The 22,287-nt window shown below is 38.4% G+C and overlaps 1 protein-coding gene across 1 annotated transcript in view; it reads right to left on the bottom strand.

Moving 5' to 3' along the window:
- LOC114143237 (neural-cadherin) overlaps positions 1-22,287 on the bottom strand; it is a 316,981-nt gene that overhangs the window by 11,234 nt on the left and 283,460 nt on the right. Inside the window, exon 35 of the mRNA XM_028015094.1 lies at positions 19,512-19,756. Coding sequence (XP_027870895.1) covers positions 19,512-19,756 — 245 coding nt within the window. The remainder of the gene's footprint in view (positions 1-19,511; positions 19,757-22,287) is intronic.

The raw sequence follows: 22,287 nt of genomic DNA, 5'->3' as shown, positions 1-22,287 counted from the left end.
TCAAATAATCATTTGAGAGAGTTAGTTGCATCCCTACTTCAAACATGTCAAATGTGCTTATAGTTAGTTCAGGTAAAAGGAGCCTAACAACACAAACTTATAAAAGACCCTCTTAACAACGCATGCAGATCAATATTTTTTTATTAGATCTAAATCTAAACAGCAACTTTCCACACAGAGGTTATTCCCTTACAACAATCTCTGACGTGGGCTCTGCTGTAGCCCTGTGTTCTATGACCAAGTTCCACATTTTCTTTGTTAACATGAACAAGACATGCAGTCGAGGATGGATTTGTGTCCATAATTCACATTTGAGAAGAAATGAAACCGTCGGTTGATGACAGAGATGAAGGAGAGGAGCAGCGAGCGATGCAGCAGTACATCTGTGTTCTACTGAACAAACTGAGCCTATAACAAGAAGCTACAAGGGATTCATGTCACATAATTAATTGAAGTTTATGCGCTAATTAAACTCATTAATGAATCCAGTCTAAAGCGGCAACTTGCCTCAGACATGAGTAATATCAATTATTAATGAGGGAGGGCATGGGCTGGAAAAACTCTGCAGTCGTGTTCCAACACAATCCAGAACGGCACAGGATCTGTCTCGTTTGAGTCGCCATAGCAACGCCAAACCTGAAAACTATCAAGTATTGATTATGCACTTTAGGTCACCTTACTTCTTTCTTGTCTGCTAATATTTGCATGTTAATGCTTGTCCAGAAGTTGTACAAAAAATGTACACTGGTCATTAACACCATTAAATATTAGTGAGTAGACTTTAAGTTTCTGTGAGCTTCAGTTCAATTCAAAGATACTTTATTTATCCCAAGGGGAGAAAAAAATGTTCTCATAACTTATGTTTTCAAAGTATCTTCAAAGTGTCATTGTGGCTAGTGTATCCTGGTTGTCATAACAACGTGACACCTATGTATCCGGGCAGCAGAGACGGTATTCCACGGGATGACATCATCTGTTGACGGCAAGTACTGCTAATCCACCTCCTTTGCTTTTGCCGCTCCTCTTTAAATTTGGAGACGTTGGAGACGAGGATCTGATCCTCACCAACGTTTTGACTGAAGGAAGAAATGGTTGGAACTTCCTGTTCAGCTCCTCTGGGGTTTGGAGTTTTATTTAAGCTTTTGGGGATGCAAATCACTTGTCCACAGTTGTACAATAACATTGTTGTCATAGTTACGCATCATTACTGTCCAAATAATTTTTAACAGTAGGAACAAGAATAGATACAGTTCCAGGTGCACAGCATCCAGAACCAGAGGGAATAATTGTCAAAAAAAAACAAAAAACATGAATCCCTCAACCAAACTAATGATGAACAAAAGTCTACAAAACAAAACAAACAAACAAAAAATCTGAACTAATGTGACAGAATGAGCTTGGAATTGAACAAGGTTGTATTTTAGACTCCAGTTTACTCCCGATGCATCAGGTTTAGTGTGGAATAAACGCCTTCTACAAATTTGGAGACTTCAAGACAAATGTGATCTAGTTGATGCAGCTTATAGCAGCACTGTTTCCCTCAGGAACAGGATCTGTTTACATGCAGCGTCGCTCCCTTTGGCAAAGCCTGCAGCTAAAAGTCCCTACATGAAGATCTGTTATTGATGTCACAACCTGCCATTCCATTAGTGCAAATTTTTACTGTTTTTTTTTTCCTTTATTGTTTTCTTTAGATTTATTCATATTAAGTATTTCGATTTTGAAAATAATATGCTCAACTTCAAAACGTAGCTTTTTGTTTTCTTAAATAATGAACAAATATTGGTTTTTGCTTCTTCTTCGTCTTTGAAACAAACAAGCATGGGATGGTACAACGACTCGGTTACATACTCCCATTTGGCGCAGCACAAAAAGTCAACATGACATCTGAAGGGAAGTGCAGGAAGAACAGAAAGAAATCTGATGTAGAGCCACTGTGAAGATGACTGCTGGAATCAATACCCTGTGCATTAGAGCTCAGGCCCACATGAAGGGGAAAAACACACACCACAATAACTCACAAAGCAAATAAACAGCAGCGAATATGAACTGTGTTCCTCTTTGGTTTATGGCGGCAGAGACTATGTTTTCACGCGTCTCTGCTTTCTGCTGCTTTCCTCGGCGGAGCCGTGTGCGCCAAACGGGTGTGTGTGAGTGTGTGAGCATGAAGTGGCTGGAATGAGCTCCATGGAGAGGTGAGCGACGAAGCTGGGGGTCAGGGTGTACAAGATGTATCTGTGCTGTTCAAAGCCCTCTCTGGAGGGAAAACAGAGAAATGGAGAAGTTGATCGGTATTTCTGACAGGGCGTTTGTGAGCTTAAAAGAGAGATTATGTGTTTATCTGTTTACAAAGCCTCCAAGGTCCTGCGCTGTCTTTGACCATCTTTTTATTGGTTTAACTCTCTCACTCTCTTCTCTGCACCACTGACCACCACTTTCTGGCCAGAATCTTTTTTTAGACATCAACTTCCTGAACTCATGCAGTCAACCTGCTTTTAAAGTGGTTTTCCAGTCGTCATCTGTTTTTTGCACAATAACCAATGCATTAGTCCACTATGCTGCCATAAGTGCGAGCCTAGCTTAGATGCTACAGGTACTCCCATAAGATAAAAAAATAGATATATATGTAGTAAATTATATGGTAGTGCTGGCAAAAACAAAGGCAAATAATTGTATTGAAAACTTGCAGTACAGCTATATCCTCAAGGCAGCTAACAGCTAGCATACAGCGCTAACAGAAGTAGAAGACTCACTGCTACTATCAGATTAATGGCCAGGATGTGATTATCAACACGCAACATTCATGTCTAAAATAAGCTTTGCTGTCATTTCAGTGTTATTTGATGAGTCTTTCAGAAAATCCCTCTTGATACTGCTGGAGGTTGCTGAAGCATTCATCCTTAAACGCTCGGTGCCAACGGACATTGATGTGGGCATATTCCAGAGAAAAATCAAATTTAACCAGACACTTCGAAGAGGCTCTAATGAGGGGGATGATGTAAGGAATCCTGTGAGTTAATACACACACTAATACACACTAGAAAAGATTACATTAAGATTTTGACTTGTTTACTTGCAACTTCTGCACAACTGAATTTGGACTACAAAATGATTGCGAGGAAAAAAATGGCAGATTTACAAAACTGATTAGCCAGAAGTCATGAGCTTGTTTAGCAGATCCACAGTAAATACGGTGGCGTCATAGACAAGAACATTATAGCACAACTACTCAGCTGGTAGGGTCATACTTTCATGTAAAGTTTGTATTACCAGTTCAGGTGGTGGAAAGATAAGGGTGACATTCCCTTACGGACACATTGGGTCCTTAAGACCAACTTAGCATTGTTCAAATGCTAATACTGTCTAGCATTTTTTTCAGCGTCCTGTAGAGAACTTGGACAGGTCAGAGGTGAACACTCTCAACAGGGGATCCATTGTACTTTGAGAGGTTCAATTGGCACTAAATGAGTGTGTGTGGGGGGGCGTGTGTGTGAATGTAATGAGATTTCCAGTCAGAAAAATCAATATCCAAGCTGGCCTGCAATGAGATCAGTGTCTATGAGTGCATCAACACAAGTCAATAACACAGCATAGATTTTACCCCATGAAACTATAATTCTGTTTACTGCATCCATCTCTCTGTGTGTTTGATCTAGCACTGCTCACCTTCACTGCTCTTAATGTGCTGCCGTTTGATGTACGCTTAAAGGCCAGCGCCAATATGCAGTTTATATTCGCCAGTAAATATCTGTCTCAAAGTCATTTCTCCTCTTGTTCCCACTTTTAAAATCTAGATTTAGAGAAAAATAATTAGCTGCAGGAAGTGGATTTCTATGGGAGTTCACATCATTCCTCAGACGCTGTAATGAGTGCCAAAGAAAAGTAACTGAATTGGAAGTTCTTACTTCTACTTCTTAAAGAAATATATTTAGTTCTAAGGCCAGTAAAACCTTCAGTAAAATCAAATCAATTCCTCGAATAAAGGCAAGGATCTGTCCGGTTCCTTTCTACCTGCAGTTTGCTTTTTGTCCTTATTTATCAGATCTGTCAGTCTTTCTCTCTCCTTCTCTTTGTTCTGGGCACAATCTCAGCAGCAGGGTGTTAAAAATGCATCTGTTTGGTCGGACATGGGCTTGCAGGATTCAGTACAATCCAATAGAAAATGGAAACTTGTCATGGTAATCAGCATTTTTCTTTTTGCAACTGCTGCCTGACAAAGCACCCAGAAAGTATCCACAGTACTTCTCTATGTAACAGAGCTATCCCAAATTTTATTACATGAATCTGTTTCCTCCAAATTCTGCTCACAACTACCCCATTATGTCAGTGTGAAAGAAATGAAGAAAGAAAGAACGTAAGAAGGATAGGAAAAAAATGCTTCACTGAGAAAATGTTAAAAACTATCATTCTGTACATCAGTATCAAATTCATTACCAATGTTGAGCCCAATCGATACCAATCTGGAGAAAATGACACAATTAATACAAACTAAATCACAAAAAGCTTAGAATATATCGTAGATCAATTCAGCTTCTCCTCCTGCTGTCTCCGTATCTCATCCACAACTTTCCTTTAACAAACTTCTGCCTGTCATTACATCTGATCTGATTCAAATAGTATACTCTCATCAAGGTGTTTAAAAACAGCATTTATCAAACCACTGATAAAGAACTATCTGGACAAATCACTACTGCAGAATTACAGGCCGATCTCCAACCTCCCATTCATCAGCAAAATGATTGAAAAAGTTCAACGGCTTCCTAACGGTGACCAACCGCCTCGATGTCTTTCAGCCTGGTTTCTGTGTCACCACAGTAATGAAACTGGCCTAGTCAAAGTCTTCAGTGACATCCATATAAACTCCTGAAAGAGACCTGAAAGCAAGACGAACACCAGCATAAAACGGGACAAATGGTTTACAAAAAGTAACTAAAAACAAAACCAATCAGGATTTTGACATACTTAAAGAACGCTACACAAGGAAACATAATAAAATATGGAATAAATACTATTTATCACCAGAAAATCAAGAATCATGACAAACAGGACAGAAATGGACTGCCATCAGACAGGACTTAAGATCCAAGATACTGAACACAAAATTGATGTACTTGTTCAAAAAAGCCTTAAATTATTCTATTTTTTTTTCTCATTGTGCAGCAGATGTATTTTAAAAATGATAAAGAACAAGAATCGGCCATCACTTGTGAACACTGACCTTGGTGTCCAGGCTGTTATAAATTATGAAGTCATATTTATTAAAAAACAGTTAAACTTTAGAACCAATAATCTGTATAATAACTGGTGCTACTCTGACACTGAGCATTTTTGTACATGACAGCACAACCACAAGTTTTGTCTGACACGATGCTTTTTGTCCAGATGTTGTTGTGTTGGGTTATTGATCAGGACTGACTTTTTTATTTCAAAGAAACCATCAAAAAAGAAACGAAAAACAACAAATGAAAATAAATAAATGTAAGAAAGAACAACAGAAGCTCCTAGCCACACACCCACGCTGAAATAATTCAAGCTTCCATCAGGAATACATTTTCAGTTCAGCCCAAGTTCTATCATACTTTGAATCAATTATGCATCACTGCTGTGTTGTTCAAGGAAAGGCAGAAATAATGAAAAAAAAGACTCATCACTTCTTTTTCATGTTCAGGGGAACAAGGATGTGGATACCATGCACTGAATGAAATCATTTCAATATTTCAGCATGGACAAACGGGGACTTCATGTTCACAGAGAACCTCAGTCCATTCCTGAACGTAGAACCCCTCCTGGTGGAGCCCCAGCAGCAAAACGTGAGAAAACTGTGAAAAAACGTTGCTTTTATTTCTGTTCATTTTGTTTCATCCCAAGTAATCCTGTGAACTCTCTTGAACACGCGCAGCAGAGGTGTCCCGATCCGATATTTATATCAGAAATCGGTCCGATATCAGGCAAAAAACGAGTATCGGATTAAATGTCCAACGAAGATAGAAGAACTCCACCCAGGACGCCGTGTGGTGCCGTGGTTAGAGCGCGTGCCACGCATACAGAGGCTACTAGCCGTCCTCACTTCAGGTCCTTTTCCGCATGTTTTCCTCCCTTCTCACTGCCCACAGGAAATCTAAAGGAAGATCTGGCAGAACAATCAATAAAACGCTGCCTTTATGGTATCAGACTGAGGTTTAGACTGGATCGTATTACTGAACAGGGCTCGCTTTTCAAAGACTAAACTAAGTTTTAATACTTGCATAAAACCAATATTTCTTTCTGTTTTGAACTCTGAAAGCTTATTTTCAGTTGTATGCCTCAAGGCCAACATGGTGATCATGAAAGATGGACGGTAAATGATGGATGTGCTGGCTGGCTCACGATATGCAACACATAGATGCTTAAAGGCACTTGTAGTTGAAAATCAAGGTTTTAACTCTGACGCAAACATTCATGGTAGTGCAAACAGGTCAGAGTTCACACTGAGCGTTCGCTCTGCTCACTGCTGAACAACTCTGCTAATAAACCAGATGGGAATAAAATCCTTCAGTAAATCACTGTGATTCTTATAATTGTCCTAAAGTCTAGAAAAGTTGTACAGCCTATCATGGATTAGAGCAAAATTCTTAATTAAAATCTAAGCACTGGTCTGGGTCCAGATAAAACTTTATTTGAATCTGAATACTGAGAGCAGTCTGTCATGTGGGGACCTATGCACTCTAATAGCAATTGAGAAAATGTTGAATTGCATACACATTGTCAGCTGTTTGACTATAATTTTAGAAAATTTTGGCATGTCACATATTTGTTACAGATTCAACCCAAATCTACACATTGGCAGAGCTGGAAAAGCAACAGTGGTACGCCTACTTGCATAACAAGAAGGTATTTTTGTCATTTGATTTGGTTTATGAGGATTTAATGAATTTGAGAAAAACAAATTAGACATAGTTTAAGCACACACGTACACAATCTTTGTTCACAGCACCCCTCAATTCTAATTGCTAATAGAACTGACAGCCCATAAGATCAAGAACATGCAGATCAGTGACAGGCAGGAATATGTGAAAAATAATAAGATAAAGTTTAATGTTATTAGCTGGACAGTGGATAGGTTTTGTAATTATTGGGTCTTTTACCTGAAGTTAACTTTTCAGTCAACATGAATGAAAACATGTCAAGCTCCTAAAAGATGAACAGAATGGATTCAAATGATGAAATATCCTTTGATCTGAAGAGACAATTTGGACCTATTTAGACTCGGTCCACAAACCCTTCCACATGAGTGGCTGTTCATCCAACGCCAAGCAGAATTCCCAAGCGCTCATTTCCACACACAACTCATTCATAAAACTTATAAAGTGGTTCAGGATAGAGCCTAATCTATAACATGAATGAGTGAAACCGTTTTATTGTCAACTTACTTCCTTACTGATGGTCAGATGTATGCATCAGAGAGGAAACACTCTCACAAATCAATTGTGACTAGCTTTAAGGGACTAACGTCACCCCTGATTGGACCAGGCCTTGCTTGACCTTTACCTTAATCCCTTCTTATTTAAAAGCAATAAAGGTGTTTAAGGACAAAGTGTTAGCGTGTAACTTAATGTGTCCCTGCAGAGGACTGAACACTCGGAGGGGACCTGTTAGTTGGCATCTTTAAGACATGGGTCATGTTTATGAAGTCGAACTCAATCTCTGACAGACTGAGCTCTACTGGGCTGTGCATATCAAGTAACCCAGAGGTTTCTGAACCAAAGTATACAAGAAACATATTCAGACCAGTTCCTGTGTCACAGAACCAACCCAAATTCTTCAAAAAAGTTATTCAACTCGGCAGTAGAGTTGAATGTCCAACTTCTTAGAAGAAGTTAAACGTTGTGGAAAAACTGATACTATAATACTATCTTAGTAGGGTGCATTCATTCAAGCTTCATACTGGTTTGCTCAAAAGGAATTAAATTTTAAAGTAAACTGAAACACTGCCAATGAAATGTGCTGTGAATCTATCTGGTTTCCTGATGCAACAAGCAGCTGTGAGCCTTACCCTGGGTCTCTGCAATGCCCATACACACCTCATATGCTGCTGCGCAGCAATACTTTCAGTAACACTGTAACACGCAACATTGAACAGTCTCCCATGGACTAGAGGAACTAAAGGTAACTTATGTTGTCAATGGAAATCAAAAGCAACAAAGAGTCCACACAGACCACAGAGGAGACGAAGTAATGCCAGAACCTAAATGAGCCGACCATCACAAACTGGCCAAGTTTGTATAAAATATACATAAAATAAAAGTGTTCACCTTTCTTTGGGCACTCTTTTTAAAGGGACAGAATTATGTAAAATCAAATTCTTTTGAGCTTTACATCATGTAATAATGTCATTCCCTCATCAAACACATATCTGGAGTGTTGCCTTAATTCTTTCATGCATGTTTGAGAAGTCCTTTAATCTCCATGGCAACCATTCAGCTGTGCAAAACGCATAGAGACCAAGAACCGCCTTAGCTCCTCCTCTGAGCTGCAGTTTCCAAACTTCAGAGGTCTGACCCCCAGATCCTTCAGACTAGCCAGCAGCAATTAGCAAACAGCTGGTGCTACTGCAAATCTGTTGATCTCCTTACAGTATAACCTACTTTTCAGTGCAACTCTGGTGAAAATGTTGTTAAAGGGTTTATATTGGAGGGATGCTGTGATGACTTCCTGAAGGCGAAGTTTCAGAAAAAGGTTTTAAAGAGACAGAGGCTCAATTTTAATTTGTTTTAAGTTATACTTGGTATTTACAGCATTTTTATAACAACTCGGTACATTATGCTATAAAATTATTCTGTGTGGCTGGATAACGAATAATATTGCTCCTTTAATTTGCAACAATCCTGCCGTTATGCAGAGCCTCACAAACACATTCACACCTCTTGACCTCTGGTCACATACAGCCACAAACCTCCAATGTTTATGGTTGACCGATATGAACCTGACTAGGAAAGTTATTCATCTTGTTCCAAAGGAAAAATAAAAGTGTGGAGTGAACATATATTCATCCCCCTTTTCTCAGACACCCCCAAATAAAACCCAGTGCCATTTCAGAAGTCGTCTACAGTTTAGAGAAACAACCTCTAAAGCTTTAAACATCACAAACCTATCAAGAGATGACAGGTGGGAGAATCTGTCAGCAAGACAACTACACACAAATCTAACCTTTAAGCCAAAAAGAAAAAGAAGCCAAAGGAAGTACTGTATAAAGCCATGCAGGGTGCATGAAGGACATGTGGAAGATGGTGATGATAAAAACTGACATTCACAAATGCGTTCCATCCAATGAATTACTTTTTTAAAAAACTTTTTACTTTTAATAACTTTCTTATACAAACATATACACATGTCCGCCTTTGTCACATTTCACATTTTATCTTATATACACAGACCATTTTACACATTTACCCTACAATAAGGTTGACAGGCTGTCATCTGGGGACTATCGGTGGAGGAAAAACAGAAATACATTTGGCTCAGATAAACAGTAGCCCCATTAAGAGAAACCAATATTCATTGACAACATCCATGATATATAAATCCACAATAATTAAAGTGAAAGGGACGACAGTAGACATAATGAAAATAAAGACTAAAGTAATAAAAGAACATAATAATACTAATATAAAATAAACTCAAAAGGTAAGCAAGCAAGTAAATAGAGTTGTCAAGGTTACAATATGAATCTAATTATGGGTTTCCACTTAGACTCAAAGGTCTCCATCTTAAGTTGGAGTCTAGATGTTGTTTTTTCCATAATGCTGACCTTTTTAATTCTCCACTGCGTAATACTGGGAGGTCATGGTCTTAACCAAGCATATGTTATACACTTCTACACAATCAGAAGCAAAACTCTAATCAAGTATTTATTGTTATTGTCAATCATCTTATCAAATTATCCCTAAAATATATACATAAAATATATAATAAATGCCTAAAATGCTTCTTATATCTGTTTGCTCATTTTTCCAAAACTCACCACCTCATCCAATGAATTTTAAGATCATTTACAAAGACACATGGGAAATGTATCATTCTTATATGGGAAAAACTAATGCAGACATAACCTAGGAAGTTTGCAGGTGTAGCTTTAACAAAAGGTGACTATAGAACGTATCAACTCAAGGACTCTGAATGCCAATGCACATCAGACCAAAACGTTGAATCATTTTTCTTTGGAACTGTCTTATTTAGGAGCTACTGCCCTTCCTCTGCTGCTCCGATTCAAACACATGAAGTCAGCAAAAGATGTTTTTGATGGTGTTCTTTAAAAAAAAAAAAAAAAAAGGTCTCTTGCTGCTACTTAAATTTCAGAGAGAGGAATGCTTGACCAATCGAGCGCGGAATGCTCCACCGATTGAAATTACTACCAGAGCCCCTGCAGCATTGATCTCAATTTCTGCAGGTTTGAGTAAACAGCACCTTATACGCCTACAAATCAAGTAATTAACACTTAAAACAGAACTGAGCTTCAACGGGATCAAGGTTGGATGTCGCATTTAATACGAGCCTGAAGCTAAATTGCAAGGGAGAGCTGTGGAATAAAGGTGAAAAGAGCAGAGAGAGAGAGAGAAATGATCATTTGAACTGTGTCTGACTAGTTCCAGGGTGTGAAGGAGTTGCCCTCTAAAATACCAATGAGACACGCAGACATTGCCAGAAGCTGTGCACACTTTCACCATCCTCCTCAGAACTACGCAGCTCCTGGTTTCCTTTTTTCTAATGAAAAAAAAAAGGAAAAAGAATGTTGTGTAGCACCTCTGCTGCATAATCTCGTCAGTTCTCTTTTGTTTTCCTCTGATAATTTTCATTGTCCTGTTGTATTTTTGTCACGCTCTGATCTCTTCCACTGTTCTCTGCCTCCGTCTTGACTCGGCTCTTCTGTTGCAGCGTCCTCAATTAAACCATGCAGATTTCAGATGCTGTATGTGGAACTGAGGAATTTCTTCCAAGAAGAAATACAACATAACCTGCGAAGTGCTTAATTTTAATGCATGAATCAAATCCGTGAAAGAGTCAAAGACTTTGACGGTATTATGATCGACCACTTTATTAAAGTCCACTATACTGGCACAAAAAAAAAAAAACAGTTTCTGTCAGAACTGCATCTCTGAAAGTCAGGTTTAACACTTTTAAGACCTTTTTAACGCCACCTTGAATGAAATTTAAGATTTATAAAACTATAAATACAACGGGTGGTTTGGGGATCCTGCTATAGTACAAGCAAGCATAGTAAAGAGTGTGACATTTCCGGGGTCGGTTTATGGCTCTCAGCAGTGGCTTCGTCCTCATACTGTATGTGGCTCTCTACAACCATAACGCTTGTAGAGACAAACTTAAAAGTTTTCAAGTTTTTCTACATAGAACACACCCAAAAACCAACATCATGCTCAACTGGAGATAAATTTGCTCTTAGAGATACATGGGAGACGCTCCATTCATTTTCTATGGATCTTGTACAATGAGGTGGCGATCTCTAGCCATGCTCCAGCCAACCACCAATGGCATTCATTGATGTGGAATTTTGTGCTTGTACATGTGGATGTGGACATGTAGGCTTATGACATGACACAGGAAAGCTGAAAAATGTTTTTTCAGGAAAGCTGAAAAAAACTTTTCTCGCTGTCATCGCTATTGAGTCCCGTGTGTTGGGTTTCACCCAGCATGGAGTGGTCAATGTCAACTTGCTCTTGCAGCACACCTACAATAATTTAGAAAACACATAAACATATTCCCAACATATTCTACAAATGCCCAAAAATGCACAAAATTCCACATGAATGAATGTCATTGGTGGTTGGCTGGAGCACGGCTACAGAAGTAAGAAGTAAGATCTACATGTTATTAAAATTAGTGATAGTGAACCAACTGCCCTCCAATAGGCCTTGGAGGGAAACAGTAATAAAATTATCTATCAATGGAAACTATTTTATATTGTTAGGAATTAAACAGTTTAGCAATGGAATGGAGGAAATTAATAATCACACTGTGGATAATAAGAGGAACCGATAAATTACAGAAAAGCTGTATGTACATAGATTCTGTTTTACAAACAACAGTTTCTCATAAAATGATCATTTCTTGGCTCTATAACTAATCCACAATTAAAGTTTTTCAGACCAAAAGCCACCAGTGAATCCTGTTTCAGTCTGTTGTCATGAAAAAAATCCCTGATTTTCAACCAGCACAATGTCACTGTGTGAAGGATGGCGGTGACACCAGGCCAGTAAACCTTTGGGGATTCTGTCAGACCTGCACTTCTTTTTATTCCTGTGCTTAGCTGAGTGTGACACTGTCATTTCTAAATGAGCAGTCCTGGAGCCTGGAGGCTTTATGTAGAGTCATGGCCGATACCAGAACAGTCTCTTCTGAGAGGTCAGTGATGGTTTTTCCAGTTTGCTGCAGATAGGTTGATGGCCACAGCCCAGATGATCATATAGGTACAAATCATCTATAACCACATCCTGCTCATCATATTCAATCTTCTTGATAGTTCTGTGATTTGGGATTTATTCATCGTTGTCTATGTGTCATTTAAAATGACTGTTTGAAAAAACTTTATGACAGCAACATTTCATTTTTCTTTGTACTTAATAAACTATTTTTAGATGAATTGTTCCATGTTTCGTCCATGTTAGTGGCCGCTCCTGATAGGCATTTTTCCTTTCAAACCTACATAAAAGAAAGAACCACAGACAACGTATATGAATTTCATAATCAAGCTTTTGCAAAAGGAGAACGCTCTGCCAACTTCTCCTCCGAGCAATTCGCAGAGCATTCTGATCTGCTCTCACATGAGCTCCTGTTTTTATTGTCAAACAAGGACAGGCAAGGGGGCAGTCAGGAAAAACAACAGAGGTCGTAAAGCTTCTAACCCAAACATCTAACAACCCAGTTCCAGATGTGATATCTGATCAAAGGTCTGAGCCCAGTTCAAATCTCGGTCAGTACTGTCAATAAAACAAAATACGACTGTTCACAGGTGGTTACTAAATTAGGAGGTGTTCTTGCAAAAGGATTTAAGGTCTGAGAAACTTAGTTTTATCTATTTCTCGTAAAGTTGAACAGACAGTAGTGACCTCCATACACACATAAGGAAGAGAACACTTTAAACAGAAAATCACAATGATCTATAGGCTGAATGTGAACTAAAGTAAGAATAAAATGATAATACCAAAAAATCTCTAACAGCTCCCACTTTAAATTTTTAACTTCCCTCATATATACACCAACCAGCTGTTCATATGCAGATTTCTGGCCACTTGGATAGTAATGCATGTACAGTAGCTGCATTTTACTTACGAATGTATGTAAATCTTTGTTGATGTTCTGCTAATGTCAAAACACACACAGCAATTTGGCAATTACTCAGTTTCCATTAAATAAGAAATGTAATTAAAATCGCACACAATTAATAATTTTCGGAATTCCAATTTGTACAATTTTATGCTTAATGGCAATGCAGCAGGTGTCGTGGAAAAATTAGGAATTCTCCATTAAATATTTGGTTCTTTCAAATGAAATGCTAACATATCTTTTGGGTTCAGACAAAAGAACTGGTAGAAAACTACAGATGTTACTACTGGCACAAACATGTTTGATTTTCCCAGACAATGTGCAGCTGGCTCCACCAGAGCTCTCACCGCATCACAGTTTATAAAGTTGTGTGTCATTCCACACAACATGTGGAGTGTTGTGTGGATTTGTACACCTGCAAGTGTACAAATCAGAGGGGCTGCACACAAATGTGGCAACTACCAAAATACAGTATTAAATCCATAGTTAAGAATCCATAACTATTCTGTAAAATCATCGACTACAATTTCCCCAAAACGGAGCATACATAGCCGCTCCCAAGTAGGCGGGGCTTGATGCTCCAACGCCTGAATAAGACCCCCACGTCTCCTCTGATTGGCTGATAGATGATGAGTGCTAGCACCAGGTCTGAATATATTCATAATTCATAAAAAATAAAAATTATGGTCACAGCCATAATTTTTAATGACTTATTGCATGAACAAGGTTATTCATGTGTAGTTTTAATTTCTATTTCTCATTTTGCAGTTGCGTTTTTTTCGACATTAGCAGAATATCTACAAAGATTTGTGCACATTTGTAATAGAAATGCAGCTGCTGTTCAGAGCTGGTTTGCTGCACTGCATCCTCTCCAGTTTCATGAGTGATTTTAATTTAAATTTTTAATTTTATGGAAGCATTGTGATTGCAAAACTATGTTTCCTCTGACCTGGCTGTAAGTTTTTATTTTTTTTATTATTTTTAAAAAACATTGCTGTCTGTGCTACTCCAGCATCACACTTTCACTTAAGACTTTATTTTCTGGACCATTTAGAATTATATTGAGACCTTTTTAAATCCCTTACAAGTCGTGCTGAATTTCTCAATACTGTTGAAACTTGTGTTAAGTAAGCGCATGTTTAGAGATATTAGAAAAATATACAAGCTTTGGTTGCATATCCAAATTTATTTACGTGACCTTTTGTTCCACCCACCCACAGCCTGTGCTGTCTCAGGGTGGTGTTGGACTCTGACCGGTGTGATGGACTCTGGCCTGTTGCTCAGTCTGAAACTATTTGCATCCTTCAGTTCTTTTTAAAGTTAACACTTTTGTTTATTTGTGCAAATATTCTTATTTCTGGAGGCGATAACGATCACCTCAAAGGTCTGCTGCATGCACACTCTCACAATTACAACACCAATCAGTCTAACAATGTAAAATATATTAGTTATTAAATAGTTATTTACCCACTGTTGCAACATTGGAAGTTATATCACCGTTGAAAGACTAAGAACATATATCTGCATGTTTTTCAGAAATTTATGGATTAATGAAACCTGAGCAATTTCAGCAGAATGTCAACGAACGTCTGAATGACTGAATGTGGTTTGAAAAGGTTTTCATGTGAGGAATCCCAAATCTAAGAAAGGATAAAATCGTTGCTTTCTAAAGTTTTACTTGCTTTGCAAAACATAATTTTAAACAGGAAATGACTTGACAAAATTTCCTCCAGTTCCAGCTGCAACCCTTCCACCACTTCTACCTTCTACCTCTACACTGGAAAAAACCCCCAAAAAACTATTGATATGCTGTCCTTTCCTTGCAGCTTGTGCTTCCTATTAGCACCTAATGCAATGCATCATGCAGTAATTATTACAACTGCTTCTAAGTGTTGTGTGTTTACAGGCCCGTGTTAGTGTAAGTGTGATAGCATTATTCCAACAGCTTAAATACCTACTGCTTTAGTTTACCGCACTTCTCAGAGTTGAGGCAACAATCTGACACTTTTCAGAAATAATTAGAAACATCAGGAAACACACAGCTAATGCGCTGTGTAGAAACACTGCAACACCCAAAGTAATGAGACTGCTGCCTGGACACACACAGACGTTAATGGCACGCAGAAGATAAGACTTATTCAATGCCGAGTTAACCAATCCTTTGCAGCGCCGTCGTGCAAGCTCTGGTGGAGCCAGCTGCATAATGTCCGAAAAACACAAACAAACCTTCATCCTCCTCCTACTTCCTGTCGTCTTCTCCATCGTTTTCACCAGTAGTAACATCCGGCTGTTGATCATGTGACTTGTGCAATGCAGAAAAAGTGTTTTCATTGCTTTTCATTGAAAAACGTGAGTTTTTTTCTAAGTTGGAGCGTTCCCATATAGCAAGTTTATTTTCTAAATTTATATTTGCACAATTCTGTGGTTAATGGGAACGCAGCTAGAGTTGTGTTTAAATTCAATGACCTACAGAGAACAGCCAATTCTTTCATAAAAGTTAGTGGAAGCAGAAACCAATAAGTTGAGAGAATGCCTGAATACCTTTGGCTATATAATATAAGTTGTAGTCATGCCAGCTATTTAATGAGCATATTAGTAAATGTCTTGAACGACTGCTATATCTTTGTTTACCCAAATCAGAGGGGCTGCATACAAATGTGGCAACTTCCAAAATACACTATTAAATCCAAGGCTCCCCCTCCAAAAATACATTAAACTGCAGTTTTAAACATTTACAACTATAAAGAGCCTGGAAACGTGGAAACTTCACTTAAGATCAAGACATGTGAAAATGTTTAGCTCTTCTCACTGTGATATCAAATATGATCTCAAAGTTTTTTGTCTTTTTTTTTTTTAGAAAAGTAGCAGTGAGACTGTCTTCCTTAAAAGTTTTGTTGTAGACATTGACCTCACTGCATCACACTTAGCCAAAGTCAACCCTCCCAGCATAAAATGGTGTCATCATTCAGTTAACATTATTAGTTGCAAGGTTTTGTCTCTTACTGGAGGATTGCTTCTTCACAGCACCAATCATCTGTTAGCCTGCAGGTCTTTGCATCCTGCAGGGCGTGGCCGCAGCACTGTTTGAATCTCAATGTGGCTCGCGCTCGTCAGGGGCTCGTTTAGTTTTCAAACTGTCTGAGGTTCAGTTTTAAAAAATGCAGAGTGAAAGCATGCATGAAGGCATTATGTAGAAACAAAGCAAAAATAAATGGTTTTTTGTCCTTCTGCGATACGAACAGACTGCGTCCTGGTGGGCTTACCTGCTCTCCTGAGAATGACTATTAAGGATTCTTTCTTAAAACACACTGTCACTGTGTGTACACTGCTCTGTTTTGTACACTGCTTCTTGGTGTACAAAAACAGAGTTGAAGACTCCGAAAGATCCAGATTGTTTATTCTACTACAGAAAGTCAATGGCAGGAAGTTCTGGTAGGACAGCAGATCTCTTAGAAGATTTAGAAAACAATGTTACCAAACCTGACAAGCACAAGCTTGTCTGTATCCTCACTAAAGCACGGCTCATAACAGCTGCACCATCATACCAACTACAGTGGGATTATTTTCTACTAGCTTTACTTTCAGGACTCTTTCTGCACCCTCTGCAAGTTTTATTGTTTCACAGAATGAAACCCACTAAAGCATTTTCTGATCTACCTGAGAACATTTTCAAAGTCATCCTTTTCTTGTCAGTTTGCCAAACAAGCTGCTAACAATTAATTGATTAGCTTATCAAGTTGACCCAAGGTTGACCAACCCTCACGATTTTGGACTGACGTTGGAGCTTTTCCTTTGATTCTCACTCTTATTTTTTACACGTCAAACACGAAAAGTGTCACGGAATTCTGACTTTGTGAATTTTTGATAACTGTTTGCTTTTAAGGTACATAAAACAGTTTGGACTTTAGATAAATTTAAACAATAATTGATTTCACTGGCCAAGAGCTAAACCTAATTTCATTGTATTTGTAGAGTTCATCTTTTGATAGACACATCGAAGCCATATTTAAGGATATGCAAAATATCAGCATCAACATCCGATGTTAGCCATTTTCAACATTTCAGAATCGGTCCTGAGTAAAACTGGGCGTGTATTAATAACTGATGGTTATTTCCATCTTGTTGCCATTTGTACGTGCATTGTGAGAGCGGAGGGAGTTGACCATGTGTTATTTGTTTGGTCATGTGACAATAAGAGTGATGAGGTTTTTAACTGAAGCAGAGAAGCAATCATAGTGGTGTAGTCGACAGGTTATTGCAATATTTACACCATTGGTAAATATCGGCTATCGGCTGTAAACATAATACACAATGTAAACGGGGTACAGACTTAAAAAAAACATGCTTGACATCATTTCTTAAAATGCATTAAAGCATAATTAAATGCTTCTTAAAATTGGTGATCAGAACCTTGTTGCATCTTTCTACTGTCATATTGATTAATATATATTAATATTTTGAGGTTAAAGGCCTCCTTGCCATCACCTCCTTTCGCCTGTATTGGATTCAAGTTGCGACTCCAAAAAGTGTTACTTCCAGTAAAAAGAGACATGTTGATAAAAATAAAAAAATGAGGAGTTTAAACCAAAATCCGGCATGGTTATGAATAATCTTGGGCCCAACTGTAGATTACACCAAGCAGAAAAAAAAAAAAATCTCAATCTGGCTGTAAATTTCTGACCAACCTCTTAATCTGTGGAACTGTTTGTGAAACTTTCATTTCACCAATTTAAATATGGGTGAATGAATTTCACCTGTCTGACGTTCATCAGACAGGTGAGGTTTCCTGCCGTGGTGGACACACTGATATTCCCGCTGATGATTGTTCATCTAAAGTTGTATCTGAAAATATTTTAAACTCTAAAGTTTTCCGATGTTCGCAACAAACAAAATGACTGTTTAAATAGGCCAAATTCATCTCTACTGTAACCCCTTAATAACATTTACAAATCAAGTGTTGTTCCAGGCACAACTAATGGAACCAATCCAACCAAGGGTTTATGAGTAGGTTTCAGACAGAACACCTGAAATAGCTCGAAGCCTTGACAGTGACATTGCACAGTGAGAGAAACGGTGGCTACTACAGCTTCAAACTGCAAACCTAAGAATATTAACAAACCTGAGACCTTTGGCCAGGAGGCCTGAACTGAGATTCCTCAGGAATGCTGAATTATTCTCAGACTGCAGAAGTTGTGAAACACTGAATTTTGTGATGCTAGATGTAATATTAGCTGCACTGAGCTCATTGAATGGTTCTTGTTTCATTTGGTTATTTCAAAGAGATGCTAGTCTTTTCATGGATGTTGAATACTTTCAGGTGAAACACTACACACACATACACACACACATCTCAATCATTTAGTTAGCCTTTTTCCATACAACAGTCGCTGAGAACAACAAAAGCTGTAAAACACAGAGTAAGGCCTATCTTTATTTCCTGTCAACATAAAGCCAGATATTTCTCAATTTTTTTTTAAATCACAGTTTTTTTTATAACTTGTTTTCTGTTTGTTTTTTCAGAAGTTCACACTTTCTGTATGCAAAAGTGAAAGGCTGGGTTCCCTGGCTGAATGTGAAGCCCTAGGCTACAATTTGAACCTTTTACCAGAAAAACATCCTTAAATTCAGTCACTAACACCTCCCCAGCTGTAAGAGCAAAGTAAACAACTTTAGTTTACAAGACACTAAGGAGAATTTGGAAATATACCAGCTTTCTATCCTTATGTGTATGGAAGGGGAAAAAACATCAGCTGAACATAACATTTGTACCTCTGCCTTTTCAGAAATTTCAATTAGAGAGCGGCGATACGTGAAGCAGTTCCTCTTGATGTAAAACTGTCTAAATTTCACCAATTTTATGACCGAAGGACAACAAATACTCAAATGAAGAGGACTAATTTAGCAGCTTGGTAACATGTACATGTACTGTATATTTAGAAACATTGGAAAATGTGTTCTAACCTTTTCAGTGCCAAACAGTACTGAAAAGATCAGAGAGCAAACGGCTAAACATGATACAACATTTACAAATATAGAATGTTTTTCTTCAGGATATTCCTCCACGATTCTTATGTTGAGGTTACAAGGGCAGAGTGGAAAGTTATTTTAAAATATGGTCCAATAGAGAACCCACCAGAACGACACTTAATGAAACCAAACTAAACCTGACCAGATGCAACTGAAGCAACACTTACCTAGCAACGCCATGAAGCAGATACAGATGGCAAAGAGCGAGCTGAAGCTCAGGCCCACGTCCTCCCTATAAACAGCCAATGTCGTCTCACAGTGGCGCCCCCTGTAGCCCTCCGGACAGTGGCAGGTGAATTTAGAGGGTGACTGGGCCACGCAGGTTCCCCGGTGACAAGGCCGTGTAGCACATAGCGTGTACACACAGGACTTTTTGGTGCCGTTCACACGGATCATGTGACCAGGAGGACACCTGCAAAACACGAAAAAAATCAGGGAGGAAAAAGAGATTTAAGTAATTTAAAAACCAAAAACCACCCCAAACATATTCAAACATTATTTGTCACAGTTTAAACTGCAGTAGGTAAAAAATCTTTTTATTTTACTTATTTGTTACAATTGTCACCATGACCTGACAGTAGAATATAAGATAATCTGTGAAAAAAATGGATCTCTCTGCCTTCTTCATGCGGTCCATCAGATCACAGTCTAAAACAACCAATAAGAGCCAGGAGGAGGGTCTTATCGCTGTCAATCAAGCTCATGTACATGCTGCTTTTTCTACTGGTATTGATTATGTGTCCATTGTATGTTTTGTTATTGATTTATTGTTCAGCACTGCATGAATGCACACAGTAATAAATGAAACACATGACACACTAAATCACAGCTGTGGAAAACGTGTACCCAAAAGTAACCATAAGCTGGTCCATTTTTAATCTCCCTTATTAAAAAATTTAAATGGTTTGGGGATTAAAACTATTTCTTTAAATATACATTGGACAGCTACTTTGATTCATTTATCTGAGAAAATTTGACTCATTACCACCCACATCTAATCTTATGGAATATTTATTACAACTTCCCACCAGTGGAAGAAGTTAATTACTCCTTTAATCATTGATCTTACAGGGATGTAGACTTTAATAGAGAAGGAACGGCGGGAGATGAAAACGCTGACTGTGGTACTGGCAGTAACAAGGGTGATTTTATGCAGATGGGGCCACATTTTCTGCTTCACTTCAGAAAGCACTACCGTAATTAAAAGCTCATTTGGGTGAAGCAACTTAAACAAACACTTTATGAGAGCCGCATCTCATTCAGTGTCTATGGAGCAGTTCTGGGCGCCACATCCTGATGCTATCTGAAATGAGTTTTGGGTCTCGTCTCTGATAAGGTGCTCATGCTTTGAAGTAATGGCTTAACTTCACAGAGAAAGAGCCACAATACATTCTGAGCACAACTTTCATTTATCTCATTATTGTTTGTCTTCTGCCACTAAACAAAGAAATGGAGAGTCAATGTAGTGTGTCTTCCGCCAAGATGGGTTATTATTCTGCAATCATGCTCACATCAAAATAATCTGTTTAGCTATTTACACTTGTTGGATTGTCAAGATGTGTTTCCAATACTATTATTTGTATAAAATGACATCTGTGATTCTTTATTTGGTGAAGAGGAGGCGTGTGGCAGCTCAGCTCTCGCTCTAGCAAACAGAAAGCAGCAAAGAAAGGTGGACAGTTTGGATTCTTTTCATTCTACTTGATCCATACCACATTAGCTTCTTCCTGCCTCAAGATAAAATTAAAGCCTAATTAGTAATTTGCTGAATTCTAATTTTTCTCACAAGTAAGGCTTAATAAACTCGAATCTTATCCAAGTTCACTTGCTTCAATACAGTAATTGAAAACAAATTGTACATACAGTGAAACATTTTACGTGATAATATCAGTTATTTCAACATAGTTCAAAAACACTGTGCAATCCGCGCTGCCATCCCTGCAGTGATTGGATGTTGCCATGGGGATGTAGCTCACCAGCAGACTTTTGGAACAAGCACTTCCCCTCCAAAGCAGGGGGTGGCAGCAGTGGTAATATCACTTTGCTACTTGCTGCTGGCTTGTGGAGGAGGGCTGATCTGTGAAGTAGAAGCTTGGAAACTGAAGCTCTGAGTACAAACTTCTACCTGGGTCCACCCAGGTGTTTTGCACAGGTAAATGGTTGTCATGGAGATTAAAGAATTTCTCAAATATGAATGAAAGAATCAAAGCAACACCCCAGGTAAGTTTTGATGAAATAATAACATTATAACATGATGAAAAACTCCAGAAATTAGATTTTACACAACAGGTTTCAAATCTATCAAAACCTCAACACATTTTAAATCAAGTTTTAGGCAGAGAATCACGGCTCTATCTACTTATTTTATTTATTGGGAAGAAATCACAGAAATTCTTCAGACCTAAAAGTGAGTAGCAGTTCTGTTTTTAGTGGGTGTCGACCGTTTCATCTGAGGGAAAAGAAAATCTATAGTCTCACACTCTTTAATGTGAATTATAATGTAGGTTGACGCTGTTTCACATCATGGAAGATACACACAATGTTTGTATACATCCACCCATGGGCATTGGGAAATACAGATATGAGGCAGACTATATGAAATATGGATTTTTTTTTTTTTTTCCCTGAGAGAAACAAAAGACGATTCATATGAGACCCCCTTTGGAATCAACACTGAAGTCTCCAAACATCCAGAGTCAGCAGTGGGACTGTGATGTGACCAGACTCTGGAATCCATGGTGCTGTACTGTGATGAGCGACTAGAAGCTCCTATAGTTCAGAGCCTCCTTCCTCTGAATGTGGCTTCTCTGCTCTGGTTCAGTCTGACCCATAAACCTACTATTATCTCCAGACTTTGAGACTCTAATGAGCAACAAAATCACTCTGATCTCATATTAATTCCTGGAAATTCCAGGTTTTGATGTTGTCATTACAGCCATTACA

The sequence above is a fragment of the Xiphophorus couchianus genome, chromosome 4 (genome assembly GCF_001444195.1).
Source record: "Xiphophorus couchianus chromosome 4, X_couchianus-1.0, whole genome shotgun sequence".
NCBI classification, from domain to species: Eukaryota; Metazoa; Chordata; class Actinopteri; order Cyprinodontiformes; family Poeciliidae; genus Xiphophorus; species Xiphophorus couchianus.
The sequence above is the reverse complement of the archived record's forward strand: the minus strand, read 5'-3'. Positions and strand labels throughout refer to the sequence as shown.